This window comes from Protopterus annectens, chromosome 10.part0 (genome assembly GCF_019279795.1).
Source record: "Protopterus annectens isolate FY-2018-M chromosome 10.part0, PAN1.0, whole genome shotgun sequence".
NCBI classification, from domain to species: Eukaryota; Metazoa; Chordata; order Ceratodontiformes; family Protopteridae; genus Protopterus; species Protopterus annectens.
The window spans coordinates 779666433-779688864 of NC_056744.1; the positions used below are offsets into that span (position 1 = coordinate 779666433).

General features: G+C 37.3%; 1 protein-coding gene across 1 annotated transcript in view; it reads right to left on the minus strand.

Annotated features, from left to right (window-relative positions):
* The window catches only part of IL12RB2 (interleukin 12 receptor subunit beta 2), a 581203-nt gene that overhangs the window by 229020 nt on the left and 329751 nt on the right, over nucleotides 1–22432 (minus strand). Inside the window, exon 10 of the mRNA XM_044085599.1 lies at nucleotides 3242–3433. Coding sequence (XP_043941534.1) covers nucleotides 3242–3433 — 192 coding nt within the window. The remainder of the gene's footprint in view (nucleotides 1–3241; nucleotides 3434–22432) is intronic.

Sequence of the window (22432 nt, forward strand, 5' to 3'; positions counted from 1 at the left end):
ATATAGTGGAGCTTTTCTCCTCGGGCCTCTGCTGAAAATGGACATGTATCCAGCCAGACTAGCCCGGTCAACAAATGTAAAATAAAATAAAATAAAAAAATGAGGAAAAAGTCATGGGGAAGTTAAGGAAGGGTTGGCAGACCCAGTAAACAAGCAGAGGCACCTGCATGAAGAAAAATAGTACAAAACGTCAGACTTGTGTTATTGGCTTTATATAGTATCTGACCTACTTGCATCGTATCCCTGCAGAATTAAAAGTCTCCTTTTATTTATTTATTTGCATTTGTTTACCAGGAGGTCTACTGGGTCAAGGTGAGCCCGTTTTCAGTAGAGGCCCAGGGAGAAAAGCCCCAAAAACCAACATGATAAAGCTACAGAATCAAAATATAGAAATCAAGCAGTGATGGTACAGAACACATTACAGAATAGGTAATGCAATAAAATAGATAAAATCTAGCATCGGTATAACTAGTATTAAGTATGCAAGCCAAACAAGAATACAGTTGATGACATGGGATAATAGCGAATGTGTGAACAATACAGTATTGCAGTTAAGCAGTAAAGAGGGAAAGATGGAGAGCAGCAGATTAAAGATACTGGAAGTAAGGTATAGCCTTAGCGCCATTGTTATATAGGCATCAAGAAGGTATAGCCTTAGAGCTATTGTTATATAGGCAGCAAGAAGGTATAACCTTAGAGCTATTGTTATATAGGCATCAAGAAGGTATAGCCTTAGTGCTATTGTTATATAGGCATCAAGAAGGTACAGCCTTAGCGCTATTATTATATAGGCATCAAGAAGGTATAGCCTTAGTGCTATTGTTATATAGGCAGCAAGAAGGTATAGCCTTAGCGCTATTGTTATATAGGCATCAAGAAGGTATAGCCTTAGTGCTATTGTTATATAGGCAGCAAGAAGGTATAGCATTAGCACTATTGTTATATAGGCATCAAGAAGGTATAGCCTTAGTGCTATTGTTATATAGGCATCAAGAAGGTATAACCTTAGCGCTATTGTTATATAGGCAGCAAGAGTGAATAGAAGATATGGTAGGTAACTGATATAGTAGATTGTGTGGCTGGGTGGCACATGTTGGACTTAGTAAGTTGGAAGCACTGAATATATATATATGAGGAGTCTGAGCCATAAATGAGATGGGGAGGGAAAAGTAGGAAGGCTAGGAATATTGTTTTTTTATAGTGAGTGCTGGTACATGTATATAGCCAATGGGAGAACAGGTGTTGTTTCAGCGAAGTCTTAAAGCATTCAGGGTTGCTAGTAGACCGAATTGAAGGAGGGAGAGCATTCCATAGTTTTGCTATAGCATATGGGCAATGCATTTGACCGGTGGAAAGATTAGATTTTGCTACATTAACGTGCATCTGATTGACTGATCCCAGAGGTCTATTTGGGTGATACATGGTGAACAGAGAGGAGAGGGCAGGACAGCTAGAAGGCTTATAGATTAGCTTATGAGCTTATGTGGTTAGTTGCACTTATGCTAGATGTTGGGGAGGTTCTAGCCAGTTTAGACACTGCAGTGATATGCAGTGGTGGGAAGAGTGTTTGGCGCTGGTTACAAATTTTGCGATTTTATTGCAGCATGAGTCCAGTTTGGATTTAAGAGAGGATTGTAGATTAGTAAAGAGAGGTGCACCATAGAGCAAGGATGGAAGTAGAAAGGAAGAGGCAAGGGATAGTCTTGCTGCATAGATGAGGAAGTGTTTGTGCCTGTACAGGATACCTAAGTTCTGTTTATGTTTGTGTTAATATGCTGGTTGAAAGTTAGGTGTTTGCCTATGATGACCCCTAGAAGTTTGGTATATGGGACTACAGACTACTTTGAGGCAAGTGTTATTGAGTGAGTTGATAGTAAATTCATTTTTGGTTAGGGGTGTTATTTTTTGGGGGTGGAGGTTTTATTAGTATTTACGGTTAAATGGATATTATACATCCAGGTTTTAGTGGAGGTGAAAGCATTTTGGGTGAGTGTAGGTAGTTCTGAAGTAGACTTGGCTATGCAGATAATGGTGGAGTTATCTGCATATTGGATGACATTAGCATGGGGTATGATGATATGGAAATCATTAATGAAAATGCTGAAGAGCAGTGGACCTAGTATGGACCCTTGTGGAAATCCAGTACTGATGTTGAGGAAAGGAGAGTGTGATTGGTGCCATCTGGTTGCTTGTTGTCTATCATTTTTACATGAACTACTGGAGTGGAAAAGCACTTTTTTTTTTTTTTGGAGATGCTTTACTGCTTTGCAGAAACAGATGCCTCTGTGTTATAAGTTAGAAAAACAAGAATTTGTTTGTACGCCACACTCTGACAAAACATGGTGAGACTCATTAGCCTTAATGATCATATGAAGTACCTGAGAAAGTTCTGGGTTTTTTTTTTACATCTGAAATGGTATACTGAACTATTTTCTACTTTCCTAAATAATCCATGGATACCATTTGACATGCTGAGTGCTCAGTAAATTTCACAGTAAAGGTTCTGTACAGTTGGCATAAGGAAAATTGGTTGAAGAATAATTTGGCAAACCCTCTATGGCAAATCCATACATCAGGCTCCTCCATGAGTATTCATCACCTTCTTTTTGTTCTCAGCAGTTACCCAATTTTCTTTTAGCAAGTTGAAATAAGGTAAGTATGTCATTGTAGCAACTGTTAAAAAATAAGAAAATTAATAACACACAAAGCCATTCATTAGAAAAATATCAATGATATTTTAATTTGTGATAATGCCTTTTTGACCCCATTCCAACTTGAACATCATGGCTCAGCCATTAACATATGGGCCTATTTATTCCCCATTTCTGTCTTGCCATCATACCATGTCACTCTATGCAGGGGGTGGGAGTCTCTCCTCCCCTCTCCAGTGGAGATTTTCCTCAAAGTTCCATAATCTTAAGTGTTAACAGTGGGGTAGAGATGGCTGCTAACAGGATTATTTGTCCCTTGTTACAAGAACCAAATCAAATCCCTCTACCCAGGATGGGTGAGGTGGTTTTGGTTTTTACTCCTATTTCTCCGTTCACAGCTCTTCTAGCATCAGCGATATTACTTGAACCTATGTTAGACAGGGTCCAGTCAGGGTTCTGTTCCTCTACAGAGGGGACAATATTTACATTAATATATTGACTTACATGACATATGTACATTAATATGTTGACTTACATGTCTAGTTACCTGACATATTTACATTAATATGTTAGCTTACATGTATAGTTACCTGATATTGTTGTAGAATTATCATCAGCAGAAAGTGTTTTCCACCATCGAGCTAATTTATTTTGGTTGTGCAGTTCTTCCCATTCCACTACATAACCTGTCACAGAGAAGTTAGTTTTTGTGGGAGAATGCCATTTCACATGAATGCTGTTTTCTCTGGATTCGCAAGAGACGTTCCTTGGTACAGGAAAATCTAAGTATAAGAGAAGCAGAGGCAGAGAGAGAGAGAGATTAACAAACAGGGTTAAATTGAAACAAAATTATCTGTGCAAGAACTGTTCCATAGTATTAACAAAATGTAACGCAATTTGTTTTCTTCCATGTTCTCCAAATATGTTTCACTCAAATTTCATCTCAAGACATTTTTGAAAAAGCTGCTACTTTAAGCACTGCATTTATTGTAATGAAAAGTCCAGTTGTGTTTACTTGAAAATACAGAAAAAAATGTGAATTTTGCCTTAGCATGGGCTAACACATCAATTAATTGTTATATAAATTTGTTTCCTGAAAAGTTAACATTAGCCCTTTGCTAAACTAAACTGCCTCACAAATACTTTCTTTACCATATTTTGCAAGTTCATGTAAAGTTGATATCCTAAAGCACTCTTACAATGTGCTCCCAATTTCTTTTCTCCCCAACTAATATGTTCACCATGCACCATTAAGCTATAGGAACATGTTTTTGAATTGATTTGCCATACAAAAATTCCTTTACATGTAATTCCAGCACAGGTAAAGATTCTACATGTCCTTACCTTGTTAAGATACATGGGAGGCATGCTAATTTCAGTCCATTGAATCAATATAAATTGCCAAGTTCCTTTCCCTGTCCATCTTTAACTTTTTAGATTATCTCCTTCATAATTCTCGGTTCATCTCTTACCCTTTATTTACTAGTCTCTTTTCATCAGCAGTATTTGTCCATGAGCCAGTCAAAAATTTGCCAACTTTAATGGTTTATCCATTCTTTCCTAATTTTGAAACAAAACATGGCTGGGTATGTGGTTAAGTGTCAGTGTCTTAATAATAGTTTTACTTAATTTATAACCAGATTAGCCTTGAAGTTTTTTAAACTCTTGTAACAGTATAAGAATATCATGGTCTGGGTTAGTCAGCTTAATAAGCATGCGATCTGCAAATAATAATATTTTAAATTGAGAACTAACTCAGATATTGCCCTGAATCTAGGAGATTATAATTAAACAAGCCAAGGGCATTAGGTATAGTGCAAAAAGAAGTGGTAGCATGGGACACCCCTCATGAGTACTACTGCAAAGGTTGATGCTGTTGCTGAACTCCTGTTTATGGTAACCTTTATAAGTGATATATATATATATATATATATATATATATATATATATATATATATATATATATATATATATATATTGGTCTATGTCATAATGCTGAAAACTCATAAGTTTCAATCCATATCACAGAAAAGTTATCCATCCATCCATCCATCCACAACCCCTATTACACATGGGGTTGGAGTGTCACTTCAACAATGACAGTTATCTAGAGACAAGGTTTACACTACCAGGTGGCTAACCATGCCACTGTAGCTCTTCCACATCACACACTTGCATGCACACTCACAACTATGGCCAAACCAAAAACACGCAGAGAAAAACAATATTATAAGGATATGCAGATTCTGCACACACGGCCTCACAGCCAAGAATTGAACCAGGGATCCTCTTGCTGAGAGGCAACAATACTATCCGCTGTCCAGGAACCCAGAAATATCAACAGAAATAATTCACAGCCCAAACCACAATGGAGAAAAAACACCATTGAATGTGTGGTTGCTGCTTCTAGCCACTCCACATGAACTTAAACAGGGCCATTACTACAAGTTAAAAGTTAGCAGGGCTTAGTTACATGAGAAAAGGCCATCCAGGAAACTACTATTGCCAACAATGTAGTATTACACCAAATTTTGAGAAGCAGTTATAAATAACACAACTGACCAACAATAAATAAATACAATTTATAAAAAATAAAAAAAATAAAAAATAAAATATAAAAAAAAAATAAAAAAACAAAAAATAAATAAAGATATAAGATAAGAACAGAGCATATTTAGATGGGTTAAGTGCATCCACTTTACTGTCACTTTTTGTAAAATGTCAGTACATTTTCTGTTATCTGCTTCACATATTTCCTTTGTTTTACAGATCTCTGCTTACATGGAGGCTATTTTAAGACTTCCTACTTCTCTATGATGCTGATGAAAGCACTTAATCTACTTGTGAATAAAATGATATATATTTTCTACTGGTGTGGACCTGCTGTGTACACTTGAACTTTTCATTTTCATTTTGGTCTTTGTGTTTGGTTTCTGGTCATGCTGTCTGTTTCCTCACCTGGTTCTAGTGGAAACAGTGAGCCTCCACCGTCAGCCCATAATGAAGGGGCTTCTCTGGAAATTGGATTATTGACTCAACTCATCCAACAATTAACCCAGCAAGTGGGTCATTTCAACACGAGGATTTCTCAATTGGAAGGGCCGGTTGTCGGATCCAACAACAACAATCCTGGAAAACCACCTGTTTTGCAGTGGTTCTTTCAAGGGCAAACTATTGAGGGGAACGGACATGTTAATGCCTCTTCTTATACCACGGTTATACCTTCTTTGAACATTTCTGAATGGTTAAGAAAAGTCCCTAAGCAAAGTGTTCATCATGAAGGTAATAATAACTGTTCTTTTGAACAAATGATGCAATTATTTGAAAAAAGGTCATTCGTTATAGGAAGACCCTCACTGAAAATAAATATTTTAATGATTGCATAAAATTAAAACTGGTCCCGAAGGGGTTGAGATTCTGGAAATTCCCTAATGGTTTGACCCGGGACTCCCCTATGTACAGTGAACTTCTTGGACTGTTCGATAAGCAAGGTTTCGAACTTATGGAAACAATGAAGGATATGGAAATCTTATTAAAAGACATTCTTGATCTGGAGAAACAGATCAAGAAGGATGTGTTATTTTTTACACTGTGAGGACAGATTTAATCAAATCTTGGACAAAGTTGACCGTATTTTGAACAAGGTCAGAATGCGGAAGAACAAGAATATTGAAAGGGATAGGTTAGAGTATAGCCAGGGGCATGCCTATCCCATACCTGGTAACGTCGCTCGAGGGATGGGCTTTACCAATGATGAACAAGGAGCCATGATCGAAGACAATAACAATGGCATACATGAACAGGGTAATCAAGATATCCCTTTAGGACAAGGCCCAGTGAAATGCTCGGAGAGGATCCACAATTGCAATGTGAATCAGAATGGGCAGAGAAAGGAATGGAGGCGAACAGCCAACTATTACCTGCGAGGACAGAGGCGAAAGAAACACAGGAAGGGATTTGCTTTCAGCTAACCTTTGATGATTCAGTGATGACTGATAATAGACCTGTTACTATTTTGAATGAAAAAGGTGACTTTATACTGTATAATTACACAGACAAGACATTCAGTGTAGAACATTGTGACATGTTGAGCAAAGGTCTAAATTTTGTACCCACTGTTAAAACTCGTTTAGAGTATTTAATTGTTGATTTTAAATTATTTTTGAGAAAACTTAATTTGTCACTATTTTTTTATGATACAAATGGGGTTTATAATACACGGGAACTTGTCAGGAAAAGTACTTTTAATCCCCCCATGCAGATGCCCTTATTATTTTTGAAAAAAATTATGAGTTTGACTTTAGAAAACTGTTGGGAGGTTTTTATTTAAAAACTAATTTTAATTTGACAAAAATTGAAAGGGGCTTACTTAAGGAACTCTATTTAGACAAGAATATCAGAGTTATGAAACCCGATAAGGGCGGGGGGGATTGTGGTGATGACTAAAACTGATTATGTTAACCGTATGAATGGCATGTTGCTTGAAGACACTATGTATGATGAAGCATCTATTAATTTAGTTAATTTATCTTATGTACAGATAGACTATTTGCTTAAAGACATGTTTGATCAAGGTGCAATTACCCCAGATGAGTATGACTTTCTTAAATGTGAACACCCTGTGGTACCATCTATTTTTGGACTTCCCAAGATCCATAAGGACATTGTGGATCCCCCATTAAGGCTGATAGTTAATGCTTCAAAAGCCAAGATCCACCCCCTTGCCAGGTTTATTGATACAAAAATAAAAAAAAATGTATGAAAATGCATTCAGAATTGTGTAAGGATTCATGGGACTTTCTAAGAAAGGCTGGAAAATTGACATTTTTGGAGGATATTAGATTTTTAACCATTGATGTGGTCAATTTGTTCAATGTTATTCCTCATGACATTGGAATGGTATGGTTTCATGATTACATTGTTGCTACTGGGATGTTTTCAAACAATGATATTTATGTTTTAACCACACTTATGGAGACTGTACTGAATTGTAATTTTGTATATTTTGAAGGCCAATATTACCATCAGAAATGTGGGATGGCAATGGGGGCCACCTGTGCTCCCATTTTCTCAAATATTATTATGTTGGAGTGGGAATGGAGGTTTCTCAATGATTCAGGGTACGAGTAATACTGAAATATGTATTGTCGCTTTTTGGACAACATTTTTATTGCTTGGGAAGGACCTGTATATGGGATTAGTAACTTTCTAGAGTATTGGAATCAAACAACTGCTTTTTTTAAATTTACTTACACCTGTCACTCTGACACTATTCACTATTTGGATGTTGAACTAAAAAAGGATTATGTCAACAAAAGATACACAAGCAACATTTTTAGGAAACCAACCTATTCCAATAGCCTGCTTCATTTTACCAGCTGCCACCCGTATCGTCAAAAGAAAGGTTTGGTAAAAGGGCAATTTGTTAGATTGGCCCGTATGGTTTCTGAGGAAGATGTCTTTCAATAAGAGGGAGAAAAATTGGTCAACATGTTGATGGCACGTGGTTATCCCAACCTGATGGTGCAACAGATTTTTTCTGAGGTTTGTGCCAAAAGGGTGAATATGGTGTATAGACCTATAATAAGGGAAAATAACGAACATATTAGTTTGAGGGGTGATGATGGGGCTGTGCAGAAGTTTAACTTTTTTTAAGGCCTTTGTCATCACTTTTTCCAATGATCATGTGGATATTTTAAATATCCTGAAAAAGAATTAAAACATTTTTAGATGTTTTGATGGGGTCCTAGAACATGTAGGGTCAGAACCTAAAATTGTATTAAGAAAGGGTAAGTCCATTAAGAAATTTCTTGAGAATGTTAATAACATTCCTTCACAACTTAGTTTCAGGAAATATGGCACTTACAAATGTGGTTCTTGCCCACAATGACCCCATAATTTGCAAGGAGATAGCTTAGTGATTAATCACCAAATGATTAGATCTAATTTTCATTGCAATTGCAACACCAAAGGCATTGTATATGTGGCCCAATGTAGGGTGTGCCCTAAATTTTATGTGGGCAAAACACAGAGACGTTTTAGGGACCATATGTATGAACACTCCTTGGATATTAGACAACATAAGAAGACTAATGCTCTGGCAAAACATATAGAACAGTTTCCTGACCACAACTTTTTATTTTTCACAGTAGAGCAGGTAGGTCAAAATCCTCAGGGTGGACCATGGAAGGAAATCTTGGAGCTTAAAGAATTGTTGTGGCAAATTAAGTTACAAGCACATATTTGTCCAGGGTTAAATGGCTATTGCAGTATCAGTAGTGTACTTAAGCTGAGGTCCTATTTAGTTTAGATTTATATTAGGAATACATATATATGTATTGGGAGACTGTTTTTATTAAATATAAGTAGAACTGTATTATGTTTAAATGTTTAAAGTTTTAATGTATGTTTTTTTAAGGGTTAATTAGTTAATTGATCAGGTGGTGTGTGTTTTGTAAATATTTAAAGGCACTGAATTTTTGTTTAGTAGATTCTGATGAAGTCTTTAGCTATAAGCTGATGAAAGCACTTGATCTACTTGTGAATAAAAGGATATATATTTTTCTACTGGTGTGGACCTGCTGTGTACACTTAGACTTTTCATTTTCATTTTGGTCTCTATGATGCTGTTTGAATTTAGCAACACATCTAGAAGTGTAAAGATCTCTTCTTTACAGCAGGCTTGAAACATTTATATATTTAAAAAGTGATATGGATATCTCTAGTGTTTGGCTCCCAGGTGAAACTCCTCCTGAGACACTTAAGTAACAATGCTGTATGATCAGAATCCACCAAGAAGAGGGTTACAAATTCCTTAACTGTAGCTACACACTCCTGAATAATATAGTTGATCTTTTCTTAATCAGCTTTGATATCTGGCTGAATAAAATATGAATTCTGATCAGTTGTTTCTCACTTTGGATACACTTATTAGCCCAAACAACTTTGCTGAAGCCTTTAAAATCTGCCTATCCCTGTTATTGAATATTGCCCTGGTGCTACAATACAATCTAATCTGCTGGTTTCTTATTCAAATGCCTGCCGTAAATAGCATGCCTTGATGAAAAATACCAATATATCCATCCATCTACTTTTTTTTAGCTGTGGCACTATATTTAAGTCATCTTAATATTGTATAAATTAGAATAACCAACCAACATTATACATCAAAGAGCCTTTATTTTGATAATAAGATTAACATAATTCTTTTCATTTGCTGATGGCATAGTTTTAGTACAATCTACAGTTTCAGTAAGAACATTCCACTTTGGGCATCTAAAATAATGTCAAGCCTATTAGTTGACCACATTTCTTGATAGTGATCCACTTGTTATCAGTATTTCTTGTAACTGCAGCAGTTGTATGAAGACAGTAGTATTAGTCTCACACATGAAACTACTGATATGCCAAGCTGAAGGATTATAGCTTTGATGAATTGTTAGTATGCTGCAAAATAACAAATTAATAGGGAGCAATGAACAAAAGTGCAAAAAAGTATGTATGAAGGCATTTGTGCCTCAGTTAAAAATATATATTTTTGGCAAAAACAGCAAGCATATTAGCACATTCCTCCCCACTTTCATGAGCACCAAAAAAAAAAAAAAAAAAAAAACTCACCTTTCTGCTACTGTAGAACCTGGTGAGTAGCAGAACCAGTTCTTTGGATTATTGATTATCAGCTCTTGTATTGCAGTGGTAGCTTTGACGACTCAGGGGGAGGGTCTGTCAGTGCTCATATGGACTACAAAATGACAGTCTTTAAAAAAAGCCTGAAATGTGTGCACTTTCTTTGACTGGAGCTAAATAACTGCTGGGAATAGCTTATAACAGGCTCTGTGAGAAATTTATATGATGGTCATTCAGAAAATAATGCATGCACTCCTGTTACAAAAGGTATGTAAGATGTCTATGACACTCACTGCTGCCATTCTATCTTAATAGACTAGAAATACAACATTATTTTCTTATCTCTAGTATAGCTAATATAAAGGAACTTCTAAATGTATTCTGGGATGGGGACAAGAAAGCACTAAAACAAGACAATGCTAATATAGCAGTTCCAATGTTAGCCATTTTGTGGAAAAGATATGGAAATTTGATAAGAAACTCCTACAGTGATTTTGATACATCAGAATAGCTAAAAAACAAAGATATGAAGAAAAAATTACCTTCATGTTTGAATTTTCCTTTAAAATTGCAAGTCATGTCCTTTGTGACATATTAAGGGATAATTTCCATCAGCCAATTGGATTGCAAATTGTTCCTGCCAGACCCTATCTCCTTAGCTAAAATGATATTATTTATTCTATTCATTCACATGACAAAGGAAATACAGGCTATACTTCAGATAAAACGTACTTCACAATCAGACTTTCAGTCGAGTAAGAGAAAAATGGTGCTTCATTTTTAGCAGGGAAATAAACTAATACCACTATACTAAGTGTTCCAGGGTTGCATTTTCATTCCACCATAGAAGTTTCATCTTCCAGTAAGAGCTGTTGATTAGTCCCTGTTTGGGTTCTTAAACCAATTGTCTAAGAAAGATTTTCTTTCTTTATCAGCTTCATGTTTATCTTCAACTGAAATAAAAGAACCCAGCGTCCAGATTGTTGCAAAACAACAATTTAATCCAACAAAGCTTTCGAACCTTCATGGATCTTTATCAATGCAATATGTAATCCATTGAAGAACAATGTTCCTTTATATATCAAATGCCAGCCTATCAAATCCAAAGTACATATCATATGCTTCACTTAAGTTAAAATAAAGTGCCCGTGTAAAACAACAATGCTCATATATTCCACGATATAGTAATAAATGCATTCCAACATTCACATATAAAAACATCCTATATACATATAAAAACATATATACATACAAATACATATAAAAACTTATATAAAAGACACACATATACAATAACATTAAGCATGAATGTATGTAGAACATATAAACCATATAGAACATAGTCCAGGTGTGACTAGTTATATATCTAAATAACTAAATATAACTTTGCTTTTGATTCAGTAACAGTTTTATACTATTCCTATTGTTCAGTCTTGGTATCTTATCAGCCCTACAATAATCTTTATATTAAACAGAGGAAAAGGGTTAACTGATGATCTTCCCTGAGATGTGTTGTTGACTTTCTTTGATTGCATGTTGTCCTCTTTTTTTTTTTTTTTTTTTTTTGTGATGTGGATTACCTACTTTCTCTATCTTTAAATAGTTATAGGTTTACAGGTTTATAGGATGATACTAGGCTATTGGCCCAGAGGCCCTTATTAGCCTAGCCAAGAATTTTGCCCATGTTCCCACAAAGTCTAGTACAACAGACTGTGATATAACAAAATCCTTTAAAAATGCTCACATAAATATGATGTAACAAAGTATGAGCGAGTATGCCACAACTCTAGAGGGGATGAGAGCACTGGGTATTCCTGAATGGCAAATGATACGTTTAAAAATCAGACCAAGCACTGTGCTACACTACAGAAAGATACAAGTTTAAATGTGAGATTTTCTGATTTTACTTTTCAAATGTTGAATAAAACATGTCTTTCCCTAAAGTCTTTGGGAACAAATTAGAACAGATTGGTGGTTGCTTTGCTGGATGAAGAAACTTAGTTTTGAACTGCTGAATATAGTTCCAAAGCTATGATAGTTTAAGCTGCAGGACAATATTAACAAGGTTACATTTGTTTGTGTCTTTCGGATTTTCCTGTTTAGGGGTCGCCACAGCGGAACTCCGGTCCGCTAATGATTGGCAGAAGAGTTTTATGTGCTGGCTTGCCAGGCCTAACGCACAACCTTCAATGAAGGAACATCCATTCACGCATGTCACCACACAGAAGACGCTCTAACTGAGAATCGAACGGGCAACGTCTAACTGTGAGGCGACAACGCTACCGCAGCACCACCACCGCAGTCTATGAAAATCATTTCCCCAAACCACAGCTCAAGGTTCCTGCAACAGAGTTAAAAAATGGAACCAAGGCAGGAAGGAACTGGATGTAACCAAGATATAGTACAAACCTATCAGTGGATAACGCTATACTTTGGGAATAAAGTCATACATTTTTTTTTTAAATGTGCATGTGTGGTTGTATACACACATATATACACACATACACACACACAGGCACACACACACACACACACACAGACACACACACACACACACACACACACACACACACACACACACACACACACACACACACACACACTGTACTCTGTTATGTTTTGTAAAAAATAAATAAATAAAAAATAACATACTATTATCTCAATTGCCAGACCACATTTGAATAATTTGTTGCAGGACATTCTGGTAAGTAACTCAGAATTTTATTAATTTTAAAATAGAGACAAGACAGGACTGACTAGTCAGCAAGAGCAGATTTTTTTCTAATGGGCAAGCATAAGTTTGAAATAAAAAAAAAACAAAACAAAGAAAATTAACTTGATAAAGCAGTTTGAATTGTACAAGGATAGAATTCAGAGACTGATATGCAAGAAAATTGTTTCTAAAATTGCTCCTGTACAAAATGTAATGCAAATATTAAAAGGTTCTTAAGCTGGCATTAGTACTGGATTAGACCAGCAACATTAAATAAGCTCTGCATCAATTCAACTGTATCAGCACTATCTTAAGGGAAGCAGAGATTGAGATTCTGTGAGCGTAGGTTTGTCAAACACAGAAAAATGGAATGGTCTGTCAGTTTTAGAAATTCATGATCTGTGGTGTGTGTGTGTGTGTGTATGTGTGTGTGTGTGTGTGTACATGTGCGTGTGTGCGTGTGTGCATGTATACACACCAAACTTTTGGTAATTACTACTACTACCTCCAAGTAGGTTTTTGCTCCACCTGGGCAGAATATTTTAAAGTAAGCTGACTATATAAACTTAAATTTCAACTGTTTTTCCATTGAATGCCTTGTCACAGGAATGCTGTTTTTTTTTTCTGGCAGATAAGCATCCCCTCCAATTCCGTTTGCTCCCATGCCCTCCTCAAGTTGGTTTGGTAACAGGAAGGGAATGGGAGCGAAAAATAAAATAGAACCAGTACTAACCCCCCATGTAAAACTACTGAGCAGGATAGGAAGGGGAAAATTACAGAGTGACATGGGCAAGGCAGAGCAGAGCCACGATGAATGCAACATCATATATGCTGCTTGCACTATGCTTTTTTTTTTCCTTAAGCCCTTTCTCCCTAATACATGCAGACTGCACCTAAGTGGGCATGCAATGACTCCATGACATAAGTGCCCCACGTTTGTGGTGACATTTCCCTCATTGTCTGCCCATTTACTGCAGCTATGACTCTGTAACAGCCTTGGCATTAGTAATGGGGACTTGTAACTGCTATGCTCTTGCATGCCCCCACATCCTTTCCCCAAACAAGGCGAGTAAGCTATGCCTCTTAATTTCTCTTCCACTTGACCAGCTCGTGCAATTGCCAAAGCCACTAGTCAAACAGCTCACCTGAGCCATAGACAAAGATTTGCCCTTTTGTGCTAATGGAGCTGGCAAAGGGTGAAACGTTTAGAAGTAGGGAGCACTAAAAATTTTGTCCACTTACTCTTGTATGCACATTTTACTAGTAGTGGACTTGTGGGTAAGTGTAAGAATCTGGACTATCCTGACAGGATGGATTTTTCTGAAGCTGGAGAAATCATACAATGAGAAAAAGAAGAATTAAAAGAAGGGTGTGAAGATCTGGATGAAGTGGCAAGCAGATGGGCTAGTAAGGTTCTGAAGGGCCCCACACCTAGGGGCTTCTCCAGAATATGAAACCTGTGCAGAAGAAACCACACTCATCAAGGCTGAAATGGCTAGGAGAATGACTTTAGACTTTATTGCTTGGCTTTAAGTATGAATTTTGGCAAAATGAGTAATAAGAGAAATTATAAATAAGTCCTGAGGGGTCCATTCTGGATTACAGCATTCCTGAGACATTCTCTTAGAAGAAGAATGAGTGAAAATAATTTGCTGTACTTGATATTGGCTGGAGATATAAACAGGTCACACCAAGGCCTTCTCCAGTGATGGAAAATCTTCCATGCAACAATCAGAATAAGGTTATCACTTATGAGGAGGCTTTGGTAAGCAGTAGCTCATCCTGTTTTGTATTGAAGCACTTCTCCAGGAATATGATTAGTAGTCAGAATGCATCCTGTTGATATGGCCTATTTCCATGCTCTCATTGTCTCTTGACAAAGGTGGCAGGAAGAAATTTCACGCTGCACATTTATGCATGAAACCACTGTCATGTTGACAGTGTGGATGGCTATATCAAACCTGGGGCAATGAGCCATGAATGTCTGGTAGTGTGAGCTGGACTGCTCTCATCTCTAGAATAATTGATGTGCAGTCTGGCCTTTGTCAGTGACTAAGCACCTTTGACAGTCCAGCCTTGACAATGACTCTCCATGGGCCTGAAACATTCATGGTGAAACAACTACAGCAGTGAGGACTTGGAATGGACTGCTTAGAGTTATTTTGGTGTGTGAAGTTACCATCTGAGATGTGACTTGTAAGCCCTGTAAATCTTGGAGTTTTGAGTCATAGGATCTGTTAATTGGGACAACTGAACATTCAGGGTCCACTGCAAAACTTACATGTACAGCTTAACAGAGGGAACTGTATATGTAGTTGCTGCTATTAGATACATGCTATTAGAAATAATAGTGATATAACTGTCTGAGACTGAATGAGTTTAGATATCAAGTTCTGCAGTTCTGCAATGTAAGGATCCTGTCCAATGAAAGATGGTCTCTGTGAGATAGTGTGTCCAATGTGCACACAGTAAAGGTCAGCATCTATGCCAATGGTACATACAATAAAGGTCAGCATCAGGATCAAAAAGGAAGGTTTGGACAATTTACAGCCTAGTGGAACTTTGGAATATTCACCATAATTCTCAGACTGCAAGAGTCTCAGAGGAGACATCTATGCAAAAATCAATTTGTTCAGTTTTTAAGGGGTAAGGATACATGTTTACCTTCTATAGGCTCCAGTATGCTGCAATTACAGACTTGCATTTTGAGTGAACACCCTGCAGTCAGACGTGAGACAAAATGGTAGCAACTAGAATTGAAAATAGCTGGCTCCAAACTGGAAGTGCAAAATATTGCCAGACTTCTTGGCAAATTTTATGGTTAGTCAGGTAACTTGGATGTCTCAAGAGTCCTCACAGTCTCCTTCAGACACCCAGGAAGAATGGACTGCACCATGAACTTCTGAAAGGTTTCTTTGGTAATACATGAATTTAGTCTATTTAAAACTAGTATGGGCCAGAGGTAGTTTCTCTTTTTGTACAAGTAGGACTGTGAAATAAAAACAAATAATTTCTGGTCTTAGGGGATATCTTGAATGGTTTTCTTCATGCCCCATTATTCTGATGGGATGGTATTTTGGCAAGAGGAGAGAGGGGACCAGGGAAGGAGTGCCGAAGAAAATCATGTAGCTATTGGGTATTACTGTCCTGAGCCACTTGTCCTACCTGATGACCATTCATACCTGTAAGTGGGGGTGGAGGTAGACAACACACTACTGTTTCAGACTGAGACAGCTAGGCATGGTCTGGGGATTACACCATCATCCCTTTGAAGGCCATGGTACCCCTGCTGTTGCTGTTTTTTTCCTGCATCTTGGTGACATTATGAAAGTTACCAAAACTGCAATGATTTATTTGCTTTTTCTTTTGGTGTTGGCCATGATGCCAGCGCTGGGATCGGATCAATTTTTTTAGAAATAAGTGGTTTGAGAAGTCTGAAACCTGACACCAGTATTAGAAATGTTTTATCTACATTTTCCATTCTCCAGGTGAGTTTATACACTTGAAACAAAAAGATCAGATGTGTTGAAGGGGGCATTGGTAAACATCACCTTGGTTTTCTTGACAAAGTCAGTCAAGTAAAGTCAGATATAACAGTGAAGATCAATATTGATTACTCCTGTCCCAGCTGCTCCAGCAGCTAAATTTTGTGCACATCTCATGGTAAGATTGGTAAAAGAAGACATAGTCACTATTTGTGGCTGAAATTTAAGTCTGAGCTGTCATCAGGCAACTCTCTCAATGACTAGCTTATTTTGTCACCTAACTCTTGCTAGAATTCATATGAGACAGGTTATTTACTGCCCTCAGGGAAAAATTAAGTAAGCATAAATATGCTTCTTAGATCTCTTCAGAGTTCTTAATTTACTATCCAGGAGAAGAGCAACAACACTGTTTGATGTTGGTGGCTTTTATGGGCAGCAATAATGTAATTGGTCTTAGGGTCTCAGTTCAACAGGTTTGGTTGTTCCATGCAGACTTAGCTAAAGTTTGAGCCATTCTGTCTGTTGGAAAGAACACTCAAAAAGAAGGCTGAGGAGGATCTGAAAAGCTTTTTGAAGGATCTTTGGAGGAGAGGTCATTTAGTCAGTTGACCATCCCTTCTCTGTTCTGGTATATCAGGTACCTCCTCAAATTTGGGGTCATAAAGGGAAGGTTCAGAGAATACAGCCTCTTCATTCTCAGCATCTGTGGTGGAAGATTCTGGAAGAGAGCCAAAGTGATTCCTCTTGTATTGTGCCTCCTATCAGACTTTAGAGGTGGTAGATCCAAAGATGAAGAAAATGGATGTGATCCATATAAGTGAAAATGATCCTACAGAAGTTCTGGTCCTCTCTGAACTGTTTACTTGAAGGGTAGATGGTAAATGATCCATGTAAAGTGTTGTCTTTTAATGAAGGCAAAGTCATCAAAGGTACTGTAACCAAAGGTGGCATATGCAAGACAGTCTGCATTTACCATACTGAGGTGGATGCAAGACTTAAAATCAAGGTTAACAAACACTGCTGGCAAATGTCAAAGTCAGCTGAAGCCAAAACCAACAATGAATGAATCATTGTTGAACCTAGCTGTGAGCGTTTGACCTCAGACCACAGACCTGATATCAAGAACCTCAACCCTGGAGATCAGAATGACAACCTCCAAGATTGATATCTGTACTAACAACCATTAAACTGAGCTTGACCACAAAAATACTGGCCTCCAACCCTGATGGGTAAAGTAATCATCAAAGAACTTGAATACAAAAACTGTGGTCCTGTCAATGAGATCACACTATTGTCAACATATCTGCTGGCCTCAGTATCAGTGCTATATGTTTCATCTCTGAACCAGTGTCATGATTAGAACCAGTGAGAAACCCCAAAAGATTGCACTGAAATTATAGGTTGTGATGAAGCCCCTCTAGCTGCACTGGTACAAGAAATGGAGGAAGAAAGAGACATATTTTTCTGGACCCTCAAAATGGCATCCATCAACTTTTTAAAGCCAGTCCCTTGATGAGGTATTGAGGAACATCTAAAAGATCTTACTGACAATGGTCTTGAACCTAAAATCCCATGTAACTCTGAAAAAGACAGAGAAGTCATACATTAGACTTGATAGGTTTTAGAGGAGTCTTATCAGTGAATACTTTGATTGGCATTTTTGGAGCACCAAAAGGGTAGTGAGTGGAAGATTACATTTCTTCAGTTCTACATTTCTTTGGTTGAGGATCTGAAGAAGATTTTCTAACCTTATTAGTCTTATAGTTCTTTTTCTTGTCTGCATCCTTATGCCTAGGAGATTAATTGGTAATAGCCAGAGGCTTGACCTAAGGTCCATGAGTCAAATTCAAGGCAGCAATTGAGGTCATTGTTCTACCAGTAGCAGGTAAGGGCCTTGTTCCATTCTAAGCAACTTCAGTTTCCTCCTTCTGTCATTGATAGCAGAAAGTATAAACAGTACAAAAAGTATCAGAAAAATATTCTTCACAGAAGCAAAATATACACAATGAATGTTTATCTCTGGGCAGAAATGTGTACCTACATTTACATTTTTGAAAACTTTACATTTCATGTCAAGAAAACACTTTGTAACTTTCTGACAATACAAAACTGCACAGTAATGCCAGAAATGATAAAAAACCCCGCAAAAACAAGTGGCACTTTGTGGCAAAGCAAAAAAAATTACAACAGTAAGGATAAAGTGACAGACATGACAAAGGCCTTGAGAGGGGCAGTATGAAACAGTAAACTTGTTAAGAAAAAGGGAAAAATGAAATGGTCTCATCTGTAAGGTGATCAGAATGACAACACAATTAAAACAAGTAATAAATGTGATGATAGGAGGTACTGCCAGCCATGCCAGGTGAAGTAGGGCAGTGGCTGTATAACTTATGCCAGCACCTGGAATTTTGTAAAGAATTATATGTCATTTGTGTATCAAACTGGTTTGTACAGATGCCTGTGTTTAAAAATGTGTTTGTAAAGTTGTTTGTGTTAAAATGTATCAACAATGTTTTCCTGCTGGACAGAAAAGAAAAAATGTACATGCATTATTGTAACTGTTTAAATGTATACATTGTAACAGCATATTCTGGAAGATAAGAGGTTAACCCACCTGACTTTGAAAACATATTCTTGAAATTAAATTACTTTATGGGTTATGCAATGTCTGTACTAGAGAATAGTTTGTAGCTCCTGTAGGAAGAGTGGAATGGTTTTATTGTTTTATGGCTTCCAGATGCTCTTGTGTATGTATTATTGACATGTAGGTGCTAAAACCCTGGCAGCTTATAGTGATGAGGGATAGTGCAGGAAACAGAGTAAGATGACCACCAGATGTGTGTGATGTCATTCTGTAAGCCAGAAATAATATTTAGACATTAGTAGGAGATTGCTTTCTGCATTCTGTATTCTGTCTTGGATCTGTCAACAAGGACCAGCCACCCAAATTATCTTGCCTTGCTCTATTCAGTAAGTAGGAACAGAAATTATTTTAGTTAATCAGGAATAGCTAGGGAGACTAGCTAAATACTGTTTTTCTATATCTGTGTGAAACTTTCCATCAATGTTATTTTTAATATTTCCTGTGACTAGAATTCTGGTGTTTACTGTAAACAGATATTTAGTGTTTTCATGGTCTTTTATTATTTATTATTAATATATTTAAACTTTTTATTTTGGCCGGTCATTTTTAGAAAATATTTAAGCTTTGAGAGTATTTTCAGATATTTATTTGGTGATAACTCTGGTCACTCCTGAAAGCCTGGCTGTTTGGTCAACATTACCATTTGTATTAATATTAATTTAACTCACTGTAATTTGATACCCTTTTAAGACCTTTATAGTAACTGACTGGTGGCAGTGAATCTACCTTATAGTCTGGTCAAAGCTGGCAGAGCAGGTAATCTGTGCCAGCCTTTCCCAGGTGTGTGTGTATGAAAATTAAATCTCAAAGAGTGTGTGTGTCAGCTACTTAGGCAGGGATACGAAGCACTGTTTCAAAGAGAGAGTGGTGGAGGACTTGTTTTGGGCACTTGGCTGAGGACCTAACTCTGAAGCTGTGCCAGTGGGGAGCCTTACTGGGGAACTGGGACAGACAGAGAGAAACCCAAACCCCAGACTGAGTGTGTTCCCTGTGTGCTCTTAAGGAAAAGTCTGCTTGATACAGAGAGGTCTGCATCTGTAAATACTGAGTGTATCAATTTGTATTCCAAGTGAACATCCCTCTGCATGTCAGTGGTGAGGATTCAGGCTCTTTGATTAATGGCCTAGAGTGGGGACATCATAATAAAATTGAAAAAACAGAAACAAACTGAATTTGAATTTTTTACTCAGAAAAAGCAATTTGCTGAAAAGTATGCTAGGACAATTTATTTTATGCTTCTTCTTTGACACCCACAGGGTCACATCATAAGTGACATGTCAGACTCAAAGCCTGTCACCACAGGGTCAGAGTTGCTGGAGCCATGTCACTTCCAAAGCCTGTCACAAGTGGTGTCCTGTCACAAGCAGTCCTGGGTCCCGGGCTTTTTCCCAAACTTTGTGCAACTGCACACAACAGGTTACAAGCACAGGCAAAACACATCTGAAGAATAAACTGCTCCAAAACATAACAGACAGATATCCTGGAAAACTCCAGCAGGGCCTGGAAGAGAAGGCTGTGGTGCCAGGCCATGAGTTAAAGTTAAGGGGAAAAAGTCATACACTTACTAACCCATAAAGCATACTATTTACCATATACATATAGGTTCAGATCGAGCACAGAAAAAGGACCCAGAGAGCACAGACCTCAGGTTCTTGACAGAATGTTTGACAAAAAGTTAGGAAACCTTTAGGAATCACCCACCTTCTCCACAACGGACCTGATCAAGGATCATCAAGGATAGATCAAGGGTCATCTCATCACTCCCTACTCATCATGATTATTACTTCGATTGAATTGAATGACCTGATTGTATCTGCTGCACCAGACACCTGCTGCCAAAGAAAGGCCCCCAAAGTTAAAAACCAAGCAAAAGGGTAAAAAAAAATGTCTTATATGTGCTGCCGAAAGAAAAGAACTCAGCTCCAGCTCTCTCCTCTAGCTCTCATCTCAGTGACCTGTGCCTGCCATATCATGCCATGTCCATGTCAAACCCAGATTTAATGATACCTCAATCCTCAAATAGCACCTCAGAACAGAAGAGACCACAGAAAACCTTGACATAACGTATAAATTTAACAGAGGGACAGACAGATTCATCACCCATCACCTCCCTATGCTATGAACAAAAACAAAACACATGCACATGAGTAGCACTCTCCTCTCTCTTCTTGTTCAAGTCTTGACCAATGGATGGATGATGAGCAGATATACAGGATTACTTCAACAGCGTCCACTGCTTGACAGAGGCACAGCAATGATAGGCATAGTTTTTATTCAAACTAAAGGGTGGCAAAGCCACAATAACCATGGGGCGGGCTATATTATAAATGCCCTTGGCAGATAGCCTAGTATGAACCTATGAACCTATGAACCTATGTGGCAAAATATATCTACAGAGGAAGCTTTGTTACAGAGAATTATAAGTAAAAGTAGGGGGACTATTAGCCTGATAAAATTTCAAATGCTGAGCTGCATAATGGCATTAGACCGACAGCTCATGAAACTTGATCTTGTTATCCACTGTTCTTAAATTATTTCCTGACTGAAATACTGAAATATTATTGCTTTATTGCCATTATTATTATTGGTATTGTTATTATTATTATTATTATTATTAATAATAAACACTTCAGGAAATCCTTATGACTAGCTTGGCATTATTTTAGTTATCCCTTCCATCTGATCAACATAAGCTTTTATGAAGTTAATCTTGGAAAGAATTTCTTTCTCTTTTTAACCTGAGTCTACAGCTCACAGCCTTAATCCTCTTCTCCAGATGCCAGACACATCTTAATTAAGGATCAAACTCCTGAACTGTGCAGTAGCTAGCGATTCCATTTAATATCTGGTGGTCTCACCCTCACCAGAGAGAACATGATTCCTACCTATCAACCCCATTCTACAAGGCAATAAATTTTAAGGTTGTTATTATGGATATGACCACTACAGTATTGAAAAAGCTGTTATAATAACTAGAATTTGGCATTAGACTGAAACTGTCCTTCGAATTAGCAGCACCCAGCTATCTTTCATATAGGATTAGTTACTTTTGGGCAAGGAAATAACATACAGAATGCTCACTATTAATTGACATGATAGATTTCTGACAGATGATTAAGAAAATGAATATTATACCTTTTGTGAATTAACATATTTCTTTTATCACTGCCTTTAAGTAACAGAAGAGGACATCTTATATAACACACAATGCTACTATCATGAACTACTATCAAATCACAACATTGATACCCTGTTGCAAAATTAACCTTTTATAGTCCAGTCATTGCTTTTTTTATCCATATCTCCAATATTT